Genomic DNA, 19351 nt, shown 5'->3' on the forward strand with positions numbered 1-19351 from the left:
AGCCTGCCCTACAGAGCTATGATTTCTGGTGACCAGTGAGATGAAATGAAGACAGTGCAATGCTCAACTCACAGGTTAAGTTGGCTGAGCTTGCAATTAAAACAAAAAGGTTGTATATAAACTGACAGATTTTTTTTAATATAATCAATAAGACAGTTTTGACATTTTTGAATGTAGAAATGAAACTTAAATCTCACCCTCAAAATACACTGGTCTTTCCTGTTTACTTAAGGATGCAGAAAATGGATTATTTTCTCTGGATTTGCCTGTATACATTATATAGAACTTTAAAGTTTTAATGAAGCTATTGCAATTTTAAAATATCTGAATAGAACAGCCCAGCTTTTATAATTTCCCATGTTGTGCTGGAGTCCTTGAGAATCATCAGAAGGTCATTAATCTTCCTTTTCTAAAAACAGAAACATTCAATGTTATAAAATTTGGTAAATCTGCAGCACTATCAGATCTTCAGACCAACCTGCACTGAAAGTTTGCATCAAAAATTGAAAACAATAAGCTGCACACCTCCCCCCCCTCCCCCCCCCCCCCCCCCCCACCCGAATCCAATAACAGTTTATTTTGAAAGCAGTGCTGTGAAAGGGCAGGCTTAGTAGCTGCTATTGCTCTTGACAAGGGAGGGAAGGACTGTCATCCTAATATGTGTTTGTACAGTAACCAGCACAGTGGGATGCCCAATAACAAATAATAAACCTTGATCAGAGATTTCAAACATTCCTGTAACATCAGAGAGACCATTCTGACTGCTGCACAGCCAGGGCCATCAGCTGCTGTATGAAATCCTTAGATTACTCCAGGGATACTTTGGAATCATGTTTAACTAACCCAGTCAGGGCACGGGTGTTTTCACTTCCATCGTTTTTCTTGTGCCATGATATGGTTATTTCACTCTGTACTCACTTGAGAAATCAAAGCACGGGGTGGAGGCGCTGAGCCCCACACCTGCAGAGAGCCGGACAGACAGGAGCATGTGTATGCCCCCTAAGGCCGGTAAAAGTCTCCATGGAGCCCAGACCGGGTGTAGGACCTGCCAGGCGCCAGGTGTCCCACAGCCCTGTGCTCCAGCACCTTCCCCAGTTTCCTTCCAGGGCTGCCCTGGCCCTGGAGCTGTATGTCCTGCTTTGGGGCAGCGACATGACAGCCCCCGCTGCTCACGCTGTCCTGCATGACGAGCAGTGTGGCCCCGGGCACGCTGTCGGGGCTCGGACCCGGCGGGTTAACACCCCGGAGCCTTTCTCCGCAGCCGCGGGAGCCCTTCAGCCCGTCCCCGCCCGGCGGGACCCGCAGGCACCGCGGCCAGCGCTCCTGCCGCCGTCCTGCGCCGCTTCAGCACCGCAGCGGCGAACAGCTCCGGCCGGGGCCGGGGGCCGGAATGGGGGCTGGGACCAAGGGCCAGGGCCAGGGCCAGGGCCGGGGCCAGGACGGGGAGCTGGAGCGGCGCTGGGCTTAGAGACCCCCTCCCGGCGTCGGGGCGCAGCGCCGGCCCCGCGGCAGCCGGCGCTGTGGTTTTAAATGGGCGGAGCGGAGGCGGGCGGGGGGCGGGCGGGGGCGGGCCGCGCCGGCCCGTGGCGCCCATATAACCCCACCTCCCGAGCGCGGAGTGCCGCGGCAATTGGCTGGATGTGGTACTTGGAGATGTTGAGCTGGCTCCTTCCCCCCATGTCCCTGCACACACACAGGGGCGGGTGGTGCGGGCGGGAGCGGGAGGCAGGGCTCAGCCCCGGTGGTGGCGGCGGTGGGGCTTCCCCGACTCGCTGCCTGCCCGCCGCCGTGCCCGAGCCGCTCCTGCTGCTGGGCTGCTGCCTGCGGCCGCAGGACCCGGCCGAGCCGGGCCGAGGGGAGCGCGGGCGGCTGCTGGCGGCGGCCGAGATGATGGCGGAGGGCGGCGGCGGGCCGGCGCGCAGGAAGGCGCTATCGCTGCTGGAGGCGGCCCGATCCCGCTACGAGAGCCTGCAGATCTCCGACGACGTCTTCGGGGAGTCGGGCCAGGACAGCAGCGGGAACCCGTTCTACAGCACCTCGGCCGACTCGCGCTCCGCCGCCTCTTCCCAGGACGAGGACGACGACGAGGAAGAGCAGGGGCGCCTGGCGGTGTCGAGCCCGCGGAGCAGGGCGGCCCGGCGCCGCGCTCCCCGGGCGGCGGCCACCCCGGCGGAGCGGCGGCGGCAGCGGCAGGTCTGCGGCGGCGGCGCCGTCCCGGGCGGCCCCGGCCCCATGGAGGAGGAGGAGGAGGAAGCGGAGAGTGGGGGATGGACCCGGTCGCTGCGAGACGTCCCACCCCCTCATTTCAAGGATGCCAGCGGTACGAGGAGAGCGGGCTGCCGGGGGCGGCGGGCCCGGGCGGCCGTGGGGATGCTGGCGTGGGGTGCCCGGAGCGCGGCCCCCAGGGTCGGGTCTCGGCTCAGCCACGGGAGAGAAACCCGTACACGGCCCCGGCTGCCGCTTGGGCTGCTGCCCGGCGCCGGGCCTCGCGGGGGGACCAGGGCAGGTGCCTCCTGCCCGGGAGCGGCCCCGCTCTCCGGGCGCCGGTGGCGGAGAGCCCGGCCGAGGCGGCGAGCGGGAGAGCGAGGAGAGGCCGCGTGTGCTTAGTCACAGGCGTCCCCTCCCCGGCGGGGCTGTGGCGGTGCCCCGAGCGCCGGCAGCGCAGGTTCCCCGCGGAACGAGGCCGGGCGCTGCCCCGAGCAGGGTGGGTGTCCGCGCCCCCGCCGTGGCTCCGCTCCGGTGTGCCCCGGCTCCTCGTCCCCACTGACAGGCGGGGAAAGCCGCTGGTCTTGGAAAGGGCGCTGCGGGCCACCTGCCCTGCACCGTGCACTAGGGCTCTGGGATTGGAACTGGGATTCCCTCTGGCTGCAGGGTTTTCTATGCAGCCGTCCCTCAACTTAACCCTCCTTGCGTGGCTTTTGGCCAGAGGGAATACCAGGAGAGTGGCGAAATGACACAGCGCGACCTACAGCAGCAGTGCACAGCACGGAGATCTCCGAGGAGTGGCTTGTGTGGCAAGTTACACCGCTGGCTTGCCAAGGGAGCCATTATAACCTATAATAGATCTGCAGGCCTCGACAGCCAAGTTGACCGTGTAGCAGAGCAGCAAGGCATTGCAAGAACAGGTTATGAAAAGCTGGGATGTGAAATTCAACATGTGCATCTCAGCATAGGATCAGATGATTGCTGTCAATTGAGTTGACAGTTTGCCTGTCCTAAGGTTGCTTGTCTTTTCTTTTTTTCAGTAGTGTGTAATTCCTTCATTTGGCTGTTAAAAGTAAATGCTAAAGAGTGCTGCTGCACTCAGTGTAGTGTGCTGAAATTTGTGCCGTGGGGTAGGCAGGAACCTGTCTGAGGAAGCAGCTTTGGATGGTTCGGAAGGAAGGTGGAGCTAGCACTGGAGCCCAGAGAAAGTTCAGTTGTGCTTCTGACAAGTGTGCAAATAGGAGCTATGTTTGCTTCTATAAATAGCTGAACTGTGTAAAATGTTTAAAAATCACTGCTATGTGTCTCTGTAAAAACTTCTGAGTTCTAGTGAAGATTGTTATTCATAAGCATATCTAAGATGATGTTCTGGACTATAAGCTTCATGATGTGATGATATTTCAGCATTTATTATAATTTAGTTTATCTGCCTTTGATGGCTTATTACTTCATATTATTGCTTTATAGTAATATTCTTTTTAGCACAGGCAGAACTGAGATTAGTGCTTTAATACTTTTAATTCCTTTGAAAAGGAATTGAGTTGATGACCTGTTAATTCAGGAATTCATATTTCCTTTGAAACAAAGGAGTCAGATTTATGGTTGACAGTGCAGAGGTCTCTTGAGGAAGGTGTATGGATATTGCTGTGAATATTTCCTCCCACTAATAGATGCAGAAGAGGTTACTTCTGCCCTTTAGTTGTGCTGATAATGATGAGAATGATAGATGCTGCGTGCTCTTCATAGAATGGTGATTTGGTTTGGCAGAAGTTCAGGTAGTGTCATGATTCGATATGTGGGAAACATGTACCATCTGTGATATTTTTATTTTTGACTACTCAAATTCCAGGCTGTGGAAACTACTGCATTGTATGTAACTGGGCTCTTATAAATCTAGTTTGTACATTGACTGGCTTTAGGCCTTGGAGATATCATCAGAATCATGCTAAATGTACTCGTGCTGGTACCATTGTTGCTTCATTGGACAGCATTCTGGCACAAAAGTTTGTATCTATACTTGTTGAGGAAAAGGTCTCCACTGAGGTGCCTTGTAGTGACATCATGTCTTTCAGCCCCTTATGGATTACAAGAAAGAAATACAGGGTAAGATAGAGCACCAAGAAAACTGTATTTTCAGTTCAAGTATGTTGGATGTAAGATCCTTTCTTTCTAGGTTTGGAGATTAAAAGGAATAGGTTTACATGAGACTGAGATAAAAGTTACTTTTGGTTAGCACCAAAACTTTAGAGCATGGCCTTTTGGTCAAAATCTCTCAATGTTTGCTTAGGGGCAAGTACTTGACATCATCTGATGCCAGGAGACAAATATCTCATGAGACTTCAGCTTCATTGATGCTGGAGATAAATTCTTGAATCTGACTAGGGTCAAACCTGGTGTTAAGCCCTTTGGTTTGGGAGCCTGCCCCTTCATGAAAGGGAGTGTGTGGAGGAGGAGGACAAAGTTTGGGTTAGTTGTTGAGTGAGCTAAAGCTCCCAAGAGAAAAGTGAGCCACATATAAAGCTTGTGGTCTTTTTAACTACAAGTAGAAAACACTATCACTTCCCTTTTTTCTTTTGAATAGATTGCATACTACTGCCTTTGCCTTCCCAGCCTCAATATTAAACTAATGTCTTTAAAAAGCATATCCATCCCTGGAATTAATGTTGAGCACACAGGCTAACTGATAATTCATTGCAGAAATACACTCAAGACCCAAATGTGCTGGGAGCTGCTGGCAGTGTGTCGAGTATGTCCTCAGTATGCAGCATGTATGTGTGGTGATGCTGCCTTGCTTGTGTGCAGGTTTTGGCAAACTGGGAGAGGTCTGGCTTGACTTCTGTGCCAGGAGGTAAGTGACTGGCATAGCTATGCAACACAGTGCTCTTTGTGTCCCAGATTTGGTTTTCTGCCTCTTCTTCAGGAATCTCCACTTTGTGTTGTTCCTGATGCATTTAATAAAAATAGTGAGTGCTTACATTCCCTGGGAAGAATAAAAAAAGCCCTGTAATGTGAATAGCTTTAGGTGACTTCTTTTGTTGAAATCCAAAGTAGCTGTTAACTTTAACACAGAGGTCAGAACAGATGGCTTGCTGCCACTTTGTGTTATTTCCTCTTAAACTATTTTGCAAATCACTCTTTTAGTGGGTGAGAGAATTCTCAACCATATGATTTGATACCCTGATTTTTAAACTGGTAACTTGTGGAACTGTGTAGTTCTAATGAAATCAGGTTGAGGAAACAAGTGTCTGTTACAAACATTGAGGCGGTAATATAAGTTTGTCCTGGGTTGTAAGATAAGCTTGTATTCCATTTGCCATCTGTCGAAGGCGAACCGGTTGGACAGGTTTTTTGTTATCTCTCTCAGAGACAATGGTTTGTGTATACACCTTTGACTGATTCAATGAAAGGCTGAAAAAAATGTAACGCCGTGAGGGGTCCCACCCAGAGGGGGGAAGCAGCTCTCTCACTCTCTCTTCGCGGGATTCCGAGAGAAGCAGCTCTCCCTCTTCTTCGCGGGACTCCGAGAGAAGCAGCTCTCTCTCTCTTCTTCGCGGGACTCCGAGAGAAGCAGCTCTCTCTCTCTTCTTCGCGGGACTCCGAGAGAAGCAGCTCTCTCTCTCTGCGCGGGATTCCCGGGGAAAGCAGCTCTCGCTCTCTCTCTCTTCGGCGGCACTCGCAGCGAAGCAGCCGGCGCGCGCAGAGGCGACGGCAGCGGAGCTCAGAGGCAACCCCGGCGCAGAGGAAGACCGGCCCCCACTGCCACCAGATCTTCAGAGGAAAATTATACCCTTCTAAAGATCACCACTTCAGCTGCAACTCATCAACTATTGCAAGGGAAAGCAATTGTCCCAGCAAAACCTGATACTGGCATTCCTCAGGTTCTAGACTTTTTCTTTCACTAGTTTTGTTTGTACCGATTGCATTTTCCCTTTTAAATTGTTGTCTAGTTTTCTCCTAGTAAAGAATTGTTACTCCCACTCCCATATCTTTGCCTGAGAGCCTTTTAATTTAAAGATCCTCGTAATTCAGAGGGAGGGGGGTTTGCCGTTCTCCATTGCACAGGAGGCTTTGCCCTCTTTCACAGACTCCTGTCTTGTCTAACCAAGGCAGAATTTGGCGCATCAACGTGAGGCCCGAGGGCATTGAGAGGGAAAAAGGATTAACAGTTCTTAAGTAATTTGGTTTTGTTGTGTGTAAAAACATCTTCAGCATCACCATGTGGTCTAGTTTACCTTGGTTTGGGTGGCATGTGATCGTAGCTATACTTTTCCCATTTGCAGACCCTTATCTAAAAATGGGTCCTATGACTAAGGCTACGGTGTCTGTTATCAAGTTTGGCTTCTGGGTTAATTGGGTGAGGAATTCATGGATCTTTAATTTCCTCTGGAAGGCAGGTACATGGATTCATAGCTATCACACGTTAACTGTATGTTTTTGGGGTTACTTTAATAACGGTACCTACTGCGAGGAAATAGCACCTGGGCAAACTTTCTCTCAACCTTTTAACCATCTTTTTGGGTCTGTTCCACCAGTTCTCAAAGGGTTAAGATCCTTTATAAGTGCTAATGATACCATACAATGGGTGGTGTTGCTGATAGTCCTGTTATATTTAGCATTCAGAGATAAGGGAAGATTAACCTGGATAACTACCCTCACACCTACACCACAGACTCGAGATGCTGCTGCTCCAGAGCCTGACCCTGCCCCACAGCCCACCTCAGAAATGAACCGCCCAGATTGGGTGAGGGTTCTGGTTAAGGAGATACGAGAGATGCTGAAGGAGTGCATTTCCCCAGCTGGTGAGAAACCGGCCCTTTGCCTTGAGGAGGGACAGTCTAATAGTACAGCTGTGGAACCCACTAATGTTACAACTGTCCAGGTTCCAGCTGAACCACAAGGGCAGTCACGGTCAGCAGCAGTGGCCCCGGTAGAAACAAGGAAGTCTAAGGTGAAAGCAGAGCACCCTGCAGATAGGGACAGGAATGGAGGAACCTCACAACCCACAGGGGAGCCAGAGATTGCTATCATCACCGAGTCCCTGACGTACGAAAGTCTTCGCAATCTGCATAAAGACATTGTGCGACGAGGGCGTGAGGCTTATGCTACCTGGCTACTCCGGGTTTGGGATCTTATGGGTACAGGCGTGCAGCTGGACGGTGGTGAGGCAAGGAACTTGGGACCCTTGACCCAGGACTCGGGTATAAATCAGGTTTTTGTAAGGGAACCAGGGTCCCTTTCTCTCTGGGAGCGGCTCTTAATGAGTGTCAGGGAGAGGTTTATCCACAGAGAGAGAATGCAAGAGCACCATCATAGAATGCGCTGGAAGACCCTCGAGGAAGGGATCCAACAGCTGAGAGAAGTGGCAGTATTGGAGGTACTCTTTGGGAGGGATGGACGACACAATAATGACCCTGACAAGGTCAGGTGTACGGGACAAATGCTGTGGAGTCTGGCAAATCTTGGGCCATCTCAATACGCCACCTTCATTGCAACGATCAATGCTGACACCCACCGGGAGACAATAGGTTCTGTTGCCAACAAACTTAGGAATTATGAGAGTATGATTAATGGCCCAATGCAGGCTCATATCTCAGCTGTGATTAAGGAGTTTAAAGAGGAGATGAGGGAGGAGATAAGGAAGGTTAATACAGCACCCGTGAGAGTCACAGGCCCCAGAATCAGCACCCAACAATCCCCAGCTAGAGAGAGAGGGTACACCCCAAGGGCTAATCTGTGGTTCTTCCTGCGTGACCATGGGGAAGACATGGGGAGGTGGGATGGGAAACCCACCTCTGTCCTGGCAGCACGGGTCCGTCAACTCAAGGAGGGAAACTCTAACCGGGGGAGTTCCACCAAAGTGAAGGTAGCCTCAACCTCCCGTGACCAAGCTTGTGGGTACGATCTGTCAGACCCCCTTGAAGGGACCTCTAGTATGTATGCCCAGGGAAGGAATGATAACCAGTGTTAGAGGGGCCCTGTCTCTAGCCAGGGAGAGGCACGGGAAAACCGGATCTTCTGGACAGTGTGGATCCGATGGCCTGGCACATCAGAGCCACAAAAATATGATGCTTTAGTTGATACTGGTGCACAGTGTACTCTGATACCATCGGGACATGTGGGGGCAGAGCCTGTTTCCATTGCTGGTGTGACAGGGGGATCACAACAATTGACTCTGGTGGAAGCTGAGGTGAGCCTGACTGGGAAGGAGTGGAAGAAACACCCTATAGTGACTGGCCCAGATGCTCCGTGTATCCTAGGTATAGACTTCCTCCGGAACGGATATTACAAAGACCCAAAGGGACTCAGGTGGGCTTTTGGAATAGCCGCTGTAGAGGCAGAAGACATTAAGCAATTGAACACCTTGCCTGGACTGTCAGAAAACCCCTCTGCAGTAGGACTCCTAAGGGTGGAAGAACAACGCGTGCCAATTGCGACCTCGACAGTGCACCGCCGGCAGTATCGGACGGATCGAGATGCCGTGATCCCCATCCACAAAATGATTCGGGAGCTGGAGAGCCAAGGGGTGGTCAGCAAAACCCACTCACCCTTCAACAGCCCCATCTGGCCTGTGCGCAAATCTGACAAAGAATGGAGATTGACTGTGGACTATCGTGGCTTAAATGAAGTGACTCCACCGCTGAGCGCTGCTGTGCCGGACATGCTGGAACTCCAGTACGAGCTGGAGTCCAAGGCAGCAAAGTGGTATGCCACCATTGATATTGCTAATGCGTTTTTCTCCATTCCTCTGGCAGCAGAATGCAGGCCTCAGTTTGCTTTCACCTGGAGGGGCGTGCAGTACACCTGGAACCGACTGCCCCAGGGGTGGAAACACAGCCCCACCATCTGCCATGGACTGATCCAGGCTGCACTAGAAAAGGGTGAGGCTCCAGAACACCTGCAATACATTGATGACATCATTGTGTGGGGGAGCACAGCGGCAGAAGTGTTTGAGAAAGGTGAGAGGATCATCCAGATACTACTAGAAGCTGGCTTTGCCGTCAAGAAGAGCAAAGTCAAGGGACCTGCCCGAGAGATCCAGTTCCTGGGAGTGAAATGGCAAGATGGACGGCGCCAGATTCCCACTGAGGTCATCAACAAGATCACAGCTATGTCCCCACCAACCAGCAAAAAGGAAACACAAGCTTTCCTGGGTGCCATAGGTTTCTGGAGAATGCACATTCCTGAGTATAGCCAGATTGTGAGCCCTCTTTATCTGGTTACCCGAAAGAAGAATGATTTCCACTGGGGCCCTGAGCAGCAACAAGCCTTCACCCAGATCAAGCAGGAGATCGCTCATGCTGTAGCCCTTGGCCCAGTCAGAACGGGACCAGAGGTCAAGAATGTGCTCTACTCTGCAGCCGGGAACCATGGGTTGTCTTGGAGCCTTTGGCAGAAAGTGCCTGGGGAGACTCGAGGCCGACCACTGGGATTCTGGAGCCGAAGTTACAGAGGGTCTGAAGCCAACTACACTCCCACAGAGAAGGAAATCTTGGCTGCCTTTGAAGGAGTTCAAGCAGCCTCGGAAGTAATTGGCACAGAAACACAACTCCTCCTGGCACCCCGACTACCGGTGCTGGGGTGGATGTTTAAAGGAAAGGTTCCTACTACCCACCATGCCACTGACGCCACATGGAGCAAATGGATTGCCCTCATCACTCAACGCGCCCGTATTGGAAACCTGAATCGCCCTGGGATTTTGGAGATAATTACGAACTGGCCAGAAGGTGAAAACTTTGGTCTCACTGATGATGAGGAGCAGGTACAAGTGGCAAGGGCTGAAGAAGCTCCACCATACAACCAACTACCAGCAGAGGAGACCTGCTACGCTCTTTTCACTGACGGTTCCTGTCGCATCGTAGGGATGAACCGGAAGTGGAAAGCAGCCGTATGGAGCCCCACACGCCAAGTTGCACAAGCTACCGAAGGAGAAGGTGGATCGAGCCAACTCGCTGAACTCAAGGCCGTTCAGCTGGCTCTGGACATTGCTGAAAGGGAAAAGTGGCCAAAGCTCTACCTTTATACTGATTCATGGATGGTAGCCAATGCTCTGTGGGGCTGGCTGGGAAGGTGGAGAAAGGCCAACTGGCAACGTAGAGGAAAGCCAATCTGGGCTGCTGATATATGGAAAGACATTGCCTCTCGGGTGGAAAAGCTGACGGTGAAAGTCCGTCATGTAGATGCCCATGTCCCCAAAAGTCGGGCTAATGAGGAGCACCGGAACAACGAGCAGGTAGATCAGGCAGCAAAAATAGAGGTGTCAAAGATAGACTTAGATTGGCACCATAAGGGGGAGTTGTTCCTGGCTCGATGGGCTCATGATGCCTCAGGTCATCAGGGCAGAGATGCCACCTACAAGTGGGCACGAGACCGAGGGGTGGATCTAACCATGGACAGTGTTTCCCAGGTTATCCATGACTGTGAGACGTGTGCTGCCATCAAACAGGCCAAGAGGGTGAAGCCCCTATGGTATGGTGGGCGGTGGTCCAAGTACAAGTATGGGGAGGCCTGGCAGATTGACTACATCACACTGCCCCAGACACGCCAAGGCAAGCGCTACGTGCTGACCATGGTAGAAGCCACCACTGGATGGCTGGAGACTTTCCCTGTACCTCATGCCACTGCCCGGAACACCATCTTAGGCTTGGAAAAACAAGTCCTGTGGAGACACGGCACCCCTGAGAGAATTGAGTCTGACAACGGCACCCATTTCAAGAACAGCCTTATCAACACCTGGGCCAGAGAACATGGTATCGAATGGATATATCATATTCCCTATCATGCTCCAGCTGCCGGCAAAGTTGAACGGTGCAACGGACTCCTTAAGACTACCCTGAAGGCACTCGGTGGGGGAACATTTAGAAACTGGGAAATTAACCTGGCAAAAGCAACCTGGATGGTCAACACCCGGGGGTCTGTCAATCGAGCTGGCCCTGCTCAGTCAGAACCCTTACACGCAGTAGATGGAGATAAGGTCCCTGTAGTACATATGAAAGGTATTTTAGGGAAAACTGTTTGGATTAATCCCACCTCAGGCAAAGACCAACCCATTCGTGGGATTGTCTTTGCTCAAGGACCTGGTTACACTTGGTGGGTAATGCAGGAAGATGGGGAGACCCGCTGTGTACCACAGGGAAACTTAGTCTTAAGAGAGAACTGGGTGTAAGATTTCATGGTGTGCAGATGGAAATAGAATAAGGGGTGGATAATGTCCTGGGTTGTAAGATAAGCTTGTATTCCATTTGCCATCTGTCGAAGGCGAACCGGTTGGACAGGTTTTTTGTTATCTCTCTCAGAGACAATGGTTTGTGTATACACCTTTGACTGATTCAATGAAAGGCTGAAAAAAATGTAACGCCGTGAGGGGTCCCACCCAGAGGGGGGAAGCAGCTCTCTCACTCTCTCTTCGCGGGATTCCGAGAGAAGCAGCTCTCCCTCTTCTTCGCGGGACTCCGAGAGAAGCAGCTCTCTCTCTCTTCTTCGCGGGACTCCGAGAGAAGCAGCTCTCTCTCTCTTCTTCGCGGGACTCCGAGAGAAGCAGCTCTCTCTCTCTGCGCGGGATTCCCGGGGAAAGCAGCTCTCGCTCTCTCTCTCTTCGGCGGCACTCGCAGCGAAGCAGCCGGCGCGCGCAGAGGCGACGGCAGCGGAGCTCAGAGGCAACCCCGGCGCAGAGGAAGACCGGCCCCCACTGCCACCAGATCTTCAGAGGAAAATTATACCCTTCTAAAGATCACCACTTCAGCTGCAACTCATCAACTATTGCAAGGGAAAGCAATTGTCCCAGCAAAACCTGATACTGGCATTCCTCAGGTTCTAGACTTTTTCTTTCACTAGTTTTGTTTGTACCGATTGCATTTTCCCTTTTAAATTGTTGTCTAGTTTTCTCCTAGTAAAGAATTGTTACTCCCACTCCCATATCTTTGCCTGAGAGCCTTTTAATTTAAAGATCCTCGTAATTCAGAGGGAGGGGGGTTTGCCGTTCTCCATTGCACAGGAGGCTTTGCCCTCTTTCACAGACTCCTGTCTTGTCTAACCAAGGCAAAGTTCTGAGGTACTGGGATGTGGTTAATGGATATGAGGTCCTGGGGAAGTTGCTGAAATGCTTTTCCTCCACAAAGAGCACCTGGCTACAGCAGGTCCATGGGTAGGTCAACATGTATGTTTAAAAAGATGTCATCCATGATCAAATGCTGGATCCAAGCTTTTTGACCTAGTTGTAGAGTGCAGAAAGAATAAGAGAACAAATTGCTGATAGGATAGGGGAAGCAAAATTGAAAAGGAGAGAGAGAGAGCAAGCAACTACTATTACAAGCCAGTAATTGCCAGTAACTCAACATAAGCCCTTAATTTCTGGTCACTCCTACCTCAGACTTAATTGGTGTGCTCTTCCTTTCTTTAGGAGTGGGGTGGCTCTGAGTGGTTCTTTCCCTTGTTAGCTCAGTAATCTTGCCAGGAACTGTTGTGTAATACATAGAGGTATTGCTTCTGCTCTTGGTTCTTTGGAGGTGTGAATATCCTGGTATTGCTGCAGCTGGATGTTCCTGATTTGGGGTAGCTGGGATTTTCTTCCTAGGATCCAATGTGTCTTATATCCATGTAGTTCAGTAACCAGAAAATTTGACCTCAGATGTAAGAGCACTTCTTACTGTTAGGATGCTATGTTAGACTTGTGTTTTAAGGTGGCAGCAATAGCAGGAAAAATCTAACCAGAAGTTAATGTTTAAATCCTCAAAGATAGAGGCAATTAGTGCTACTATGCCTTCATTTTCTCTGCCCTCCAAACCCTGTTCTTAAGCCTAGACCTAAGGACAAAATAATGTTCCTTGCTGAAAGAGCATAGAAAAGTTGCATTTAGACAGTGAAAATAGCTTTTATGAATTTTCAGAGCGTTTCTCTGAAACAGCATGCCATAAGTTGCCATCTTTGAAGAACATGCTACTGTATAACAGAATGCTCTCAGGAAGAAGCTGCTAAGACCATGTTTAGCAATCTTGTCACCTTGAAGAAGTTTAAGCAAATATTTAATGTAGTTTCTAGTATTTTCTGTTCCCAAGAGTATGGACAGTCAGATGGGAGGGCAGCATTCCAGCTGCAAGGAGCTGCGCCATAAAAGAGGGCCATGTACATGATACCACCTAACAGTGCAGGAGCTCTTGGTTCAAATCATGAATAGAATCTGAAGGCTTTCGTCTTACTACATTGATGTTGATATTTAAAAGTTCTAGAGTAAGAAAAGCATGAAAGCTATATAGTCACTTATGCCAGATTCTGCTTCAGAAATATCTGGCCCAAATTCTCTAAGTGGGTAAAGTGATGCTGATATGCTTTGTTCTTATTTATGTCATCAGAGAACTTAGCTACTTTAGACTTACATAACCATGGAAAATATTGGGAAAGAATGCATATTTATATAATCTGTTCTTGCATTCTATGTAGAAGTTACTTATAATGACAGTATCACAACATTTTCTGGAAGATATGATAAATACATCTCAAAGATGTACATTACTACTTTGCAAAGCCTTTATAGGATGACTTAGTCTTGAAGTTTTGCTAAATAAGTGAATTGTGCAAAGGCTTAATATCTCATACATCTTACAAAATCAAGATATGCTTTTCAGGAGGTTTTAATGGCTTTAGAACACATTTTCCTGCTTCCATTGTCACTGAAGAGAGCAAAGTGCATATGACAGCCGTATTGATTAAAAAAATTAGTGCAACTTAGCTATCTTGCCATGTTCTTTGCCTCTTTTGCTCATACCTCTGCATTTGGGTAATAACCTGGTATTTAGATATACTTTACAGGAAAAAAGAACTGGCACTGTTTTTTCTCTGCTTTTATAAAGAGAATCTGTTTTAGTCAGTACTTGAGACAGGAAAGTCTGTAAGCACTGCAGATTAAGGTCTTCTCCATAGACACTTGCCTAGCCTTTTACAGAGAAAAAGCATATTTGCTCCTAGACTTTTTACTGCATAAAATGAGTGTTTTCTCCTTGAAGCTACTGATGGGGTCATTTAAAGTAGATCAGTTCCTACAGCTACTAATGTCCTTTAGTCAACATCTCAGAAACAGGACAGCAATACATGTCTGGTATACATGTCAGTATACCTTTAAGCCAGCTTAGAGAGGAAATCAGCCTGTCTGCGTAGTCTAATGAGGATGCTAATGGTGGAGTTGACTCACAAACTCTGCATTGACTGCTAGGTCACAGGAGGCTGTCCTGGATGCCCTAGATTTAAAAGAAACTGGAAGTGTCTCTTACATGTTAGTGTTAATATAAGAGTTTTGCTTCCCTCCTATGCTGAAGCTTCAAAAATTTTGGAGTAGATGGATATAGCAGCTTGGAAATAAAAGGTATTTCTAAAAGGGAAGGTAATCATGGATACAGTTACACATCCTGACTAGAGGTAATAATCACTGAAATACCTCATTCTTTCCAGTACTGCCAAAAATTGGGCATTTTATTAGAAAACAGAACAGATGAACTGAAAAGGAATGCATGGCTAAGACAAATGCATGAGGATACTAGCATGTGGCATCTGAGTTCCTTGTAGCAAGACATTGTTACTGCTACCTTATCCAAGCTCCCCCTTCATATTCTTTCAAGAACAGGATGTTAACCTGTCAGTGGCTCTGTGTGAAAATGAATGAACTCATACCTGAGAAGGTAATTTAAAAATTGAGGCAGAATTCCTTGATTGACAGACTGCAGGATAATAGGCTTGGAAAGTTCCACAGCTGATTTTGTCTGTATAAATTACTCTTGGAATATGTCCTTATTTTCTGTGAAAACAACTGGTATTCATGTGACATGGTAGAAAACATGCTTTTGATTCTGCTTTCTTGGATAACATGGGGGATTCACATGACCTGTGTTGACAAGCCATATCTGGTGTTAAGGACAAAGAACAAAACCAAGCAACTTCTATTAAGAAAGCAATACAAAGTTGTAACTATGCACCTGAAAACTGGGCAAGTTGAAATGTAGTCAATGAGGCACACTGTAAAGATGCCAAAATAGTGTTGGAGCGGGATACACAGGAAACATGAAAGAAGAATACTTTGTATGTGTCTCTATGGATGGGGACAATTAGCTGTGTGTTGGACAGGAAGATTATTGGACGGACATAAAAGATACTGTAAACCCATCAGTGGGCACAAATGAAGGTGTTATTTCTAGTGAAAGAAAAGCAGAAAAAGATTTAAAGCAACTGCTGTTATAACTGTGATTCTGATTACATATGGCAGAGAGGTGGGGTGTGTATGAAAGAGTAAAGTCAAGCAAAAAATGATAATATTTTTCTTTTTTAAAATTACTTACAAAATTCGCTGTTGTGGAAAGTCTGCTTTTCCAGTGCATGTAGCCATCTCTGCCTTTTTTGGAAAGGTAGATGGTAGTTAACTTCTGAGTAGGGAGCACTTGTAGGTGTACAGTGCTAGGGGTCAGCATGTAGCTGTGAGCTTGTGACTCTTCCCATTGATGTCATGGTGCTGTCTGCTGCTGGCTGCACCCTATTGACAGAGGGCTTGGACAATGGTAATCTTGTCAGTTCATGTCCAGGAAAACTACGTGCCCTGGAAGAGGCTACATATATTGAAACTTACACATTCAGATTCACAGAATCATTAAGGTTGGAAAAGACCTTTAAGATCATGAAGTCCAACTGTCAACCCAGCACCACCACAATGTTCACGACTAAACCACATTCTCAAGTGCCATATTCATAGGTGTTTTGAATGCTTATAGGATGGTGATTCCACCTCTTCCCTGGGGAAGAGGTGGTCAGCCCTCTCCAGAGGGCAGGGTGGTGTTTCATAAACCATGTGCTGCAGCAGCCAACTGAGCAGCAGAACCTTTGGTTTGGGGCAAGGATGATCTTGAAAAATGTAGGATGCTCTTACATCTGAATTGCTGGATGTGTTGAATTATGGATATAAATACCTACGTGGATATAAATTCTCATTTAGCCTTTCAAAGGGCTTCTAGCCTTCTGGATTCTATTTTTGAAAAGATCACTAGATGAGAAGACCTCCTTAAACTGAAGTCTTTCTCATTTTTTGGCAATTGTAGTTATTCCTTAGCCATAAACATGTCCTTTTATGTAGTTAGTGGTTGTTTTGAGATGAAGAAAAATTAAATCTTTGAAGGTTTATACTTGGAGATCTACATTAGTTCCCTCTTGTCACTGACTGTGAGATTAAAAGAAATTAAGCTCTGAGATTTGGACTGTGTTTGAGTGATCTGTAGCTTTTTCATGGTCCTAACATTGTTTCAAGTAGTTTAATTTTTTTTTTCTTTTAAGGGTTTGTCTTCAAGTGTATCAGAAACCTTCCCCCTTGGAAAAAGAGTGATGGGTTTTAGGGTAGATGACATCTTGGTCTTTCTACTTGATGAGGTTGTAGTTGATGAATAAAGAATAACCTCTCAAAAAAGGCCTTTCTTCATCTGATTCTGTTCTACAGGGTAATGACTCAAACTGACCTCAGAGATGGTCTAAGAGATTGTCCAAATTCTACAGCAGCCCCTTGACACTGTGCCCTGGAGTCTGTCAGAGCCAGGGCCATCCTGCCACCCAGCCAGGACAGCTGCAGCCGAGGGCACTGAGGCGTCCTTGGGCACTGGGGTGGCGGGTGAGGCTGGCTCAGGATGTGGGCCCACGGCAGGGCAGGGCTGTGCCGAGCTGCAGCCTGGCCTAGCTGGGCTGGAGGCTGATGGCCCTGGGCAGGTGTCATGGAGCACTGGGCCAGGAGGGCCAGGCAAGGCCAGTCAGGCATGCTGGTGACCCTGGGGCACTGCCAGCAGCTCCTTGAAACAAGCTCCTTGGCAAAAGCCATGACTTTCTGTATGGTTCTTCCACAAAAAAAGCATTGGGAAGGAATTTGTCAGTCTCAGTTGAGCCATTCATTCCAGCTCACTTCCCAGTGGCTGTGGATTCTCCCTACCCTGTCCCTACAGGCTGTTGGTAGCCAGCCCTCCTGTCAGCCATGGAGAGCCTGGCTGCTGCCACAGTGGAGTGGCACTGGGAGTCACAGCGTGGCTGGGAGATAGTGTGTCTTGCCATTACCTTTTTTTCATGGGTGTCCTGCAAGTTGTTTTGGTTTAGATTACCTTCAGTGCTTTTGTCTTGGGTATGAAACAAACCTGCAGGGTTTTTGGTGCATGGAGCAGTTGTGGAAAGCTAAGAATCAGCTGATCCTTGTGGGGGCCCCCCATGGCCACTGTGTTCCCTGACATTTTACTGCAGTGAACTGGAAGCAAATTATTGGGCTGGGAACCATCTCTGCAGTACTGACTCTGAGTTTCACGTTGTGCTTTGCATTACACTGCATCTGTTGTAACAAACCTTACAGACATTAAAATACATAGTGGCAAAAAGCAGGCAGATGAAGAAATATCTGATTGGATAAATACCATCTAATCCTCATCAGGTATTTTCACTAAAATTGTTATTACTGAAAATGCCTGTTTCTCTCTGTTTGAATTGGATAGGTGTGACCTGGCATCTCCAAAACTGTGTAGCATAAAGATCTGTCAAAAGCTTAAATATTTGGATGGGACATTTTTACTTTATTTAATTTAACTTAATTTTACTTTTTATTTTTAATTAATAGGAACCTGAAAGCGCATTGCCGAAAGGAGCTGGATTTCTTGAATTTGTTTATTAAACCTTTAGATAACATGAAGTTGGGAGTGATTCCATGTACACTGAAGAGCAAGCTGAGAATTTCCAAGGTTGTTGATAGTCTGAAATAGTCTGGTGCAGGAAACAAAATGGCATGGTGCAAGAGGGGAATGCTTAGTGTGAAGGCAGCACTAACAGCAGAAGTGGAAAATGGAGGGGAAGAACTGTCTAGGTAGAAAGGGAACTGGTGGTTGAAACTGAGCACCAGACAAATGTGACTCAATGTCATGCTGTTGTGAAAAGACAAACATTGAAATGGAGTGTACAAGACTTGAAATGAGACTGTTTTGCCACTTAAGAGAGAGCATCTGGGTTGCCAGCCCAGGTGAGAAGCACATAGTTAAATATGAAGAGAAAGGACAGAAGCAGAAAATCTACTAACTGGGCCACCTTTTAGTATTCTGGTTTTAAGCCAAAGGGCCATATGGGTAAGTAAAAGAGCTATTATAGGAAAGGGAATTATCTGCCTTACCTGCTCTGAAAACTAAATATGAGGACTAATGGGTATAAATTGATGGATAATTGAATAAGACTTGATAGAAACTCTCAGACAGTGCAGTGGTGCAGAAGACAAGTGTGTCACTGAAAACCTAAGAACAAGTGTCATTAACCTGTTGTATCTGGTGTAACAGACTGACAGTATGTGTGCTGAATGGAGATAGAGGCCTTGGACTAAAGGACTTCCTAAGGTCCCTTCCAGCACTCTTTTCCTGTGTTTTAGATTGGCTAAGATAAACTAGCAAGCTGCTTAGTGTCAAGTTAAATGCTGGAGTGTTATGCAAAGGTCTTGCTGCTTGCATCTTCCATGTTAACTTTTGGAGTGGGGAGAAGGCTGTGCAGCTTGTGGGGAAGAGCTGTGTGGTTGCAGAAGGCTGCCTGATCTGTTTAGGTGAAACTCCCTCCTTCCCTTTGTCCCAAAAAGTGGCCCAAGCAGATTTGATGGTTACTTAGTGTTGTTTCTGCACTCACCTTCTATGGTAATGAGCTGTGTGTCCATGAATCTTGTATCTCTACTCACATGACTTACATTGAGACTTGTTTATGTTCAAAGCACTAATCTGCTTTTGTTAGGGATGTCTGCTGTGACACTACCCAAAGATTTGTGAGATTAGCAGTGCTGCACTCTGGAGGCAGTCCATCCCCTGTGGTGCCTGAGTTTGTAGTTGCTTCTGTTCATGACAATTCTTGAGGTATAAAGAACTTCCTTGCAACTGAATCCCAAACCAGCCCTCTATGTAGACCATAAGGATAGACACATGGAAGGAAAGTTCAGGTCTGGAAGAGGCTCAGCTAAGTGATGGTGCAGACACCTGCAATAATTGATGATGTAACAAGTGTCCTGGCAAGAAAGAACAACAGAATATCTACTCCTTGTTTTTTTCAGTTCATGAACTGGGCATCAGAAGGTTGTTCCTTCACTTTTTTGTGAGCATTGCAAAATTGTTTCATCTTCAAAGACTACTTT

The 19351-nt window shown here is 47.9% G+C and overlaps 1 protein-coding gene across 1 annotated transcript in view; it reads left to right on the top strand.

Annotated features, from left to right (window-relative positions):
• Positions 1-1682: 1682 nt before the first annotated feature.
• The window catches only part of PGBD5 (piggyBac transposable element derived 5), a 74770-nt gene continuing 57101 nt past the window's right edge, over positions 1683-19351 (top strand). The window contains exon 1 of the mRNA XM_021527145.3: positions 1683-2320. Coding sequence (XP_021382820.1) covers positions 1888-2320 — 433 coding nt within the window. The 5' untranslated portion in view covers positions 1683-1887. The remainder of the gene's footprint in view (positions 2321-19351) is intronic.

This window comes from Lonchura striata, chromosome 3, assembly GCF_046129695.1.
Source record: "Lonchura striata isolate bLonStr1 chromosome 3, bLonStr1.mat, whole genome shotgun sequence".
In the NCBI taxonomy this organism is placed as follows: domain Eukaryota; kingdom Metazoa; phylum Chordata; class Aves; order Passeriformes; family Estrildidae; genus Lonchura; species Lonchura striata.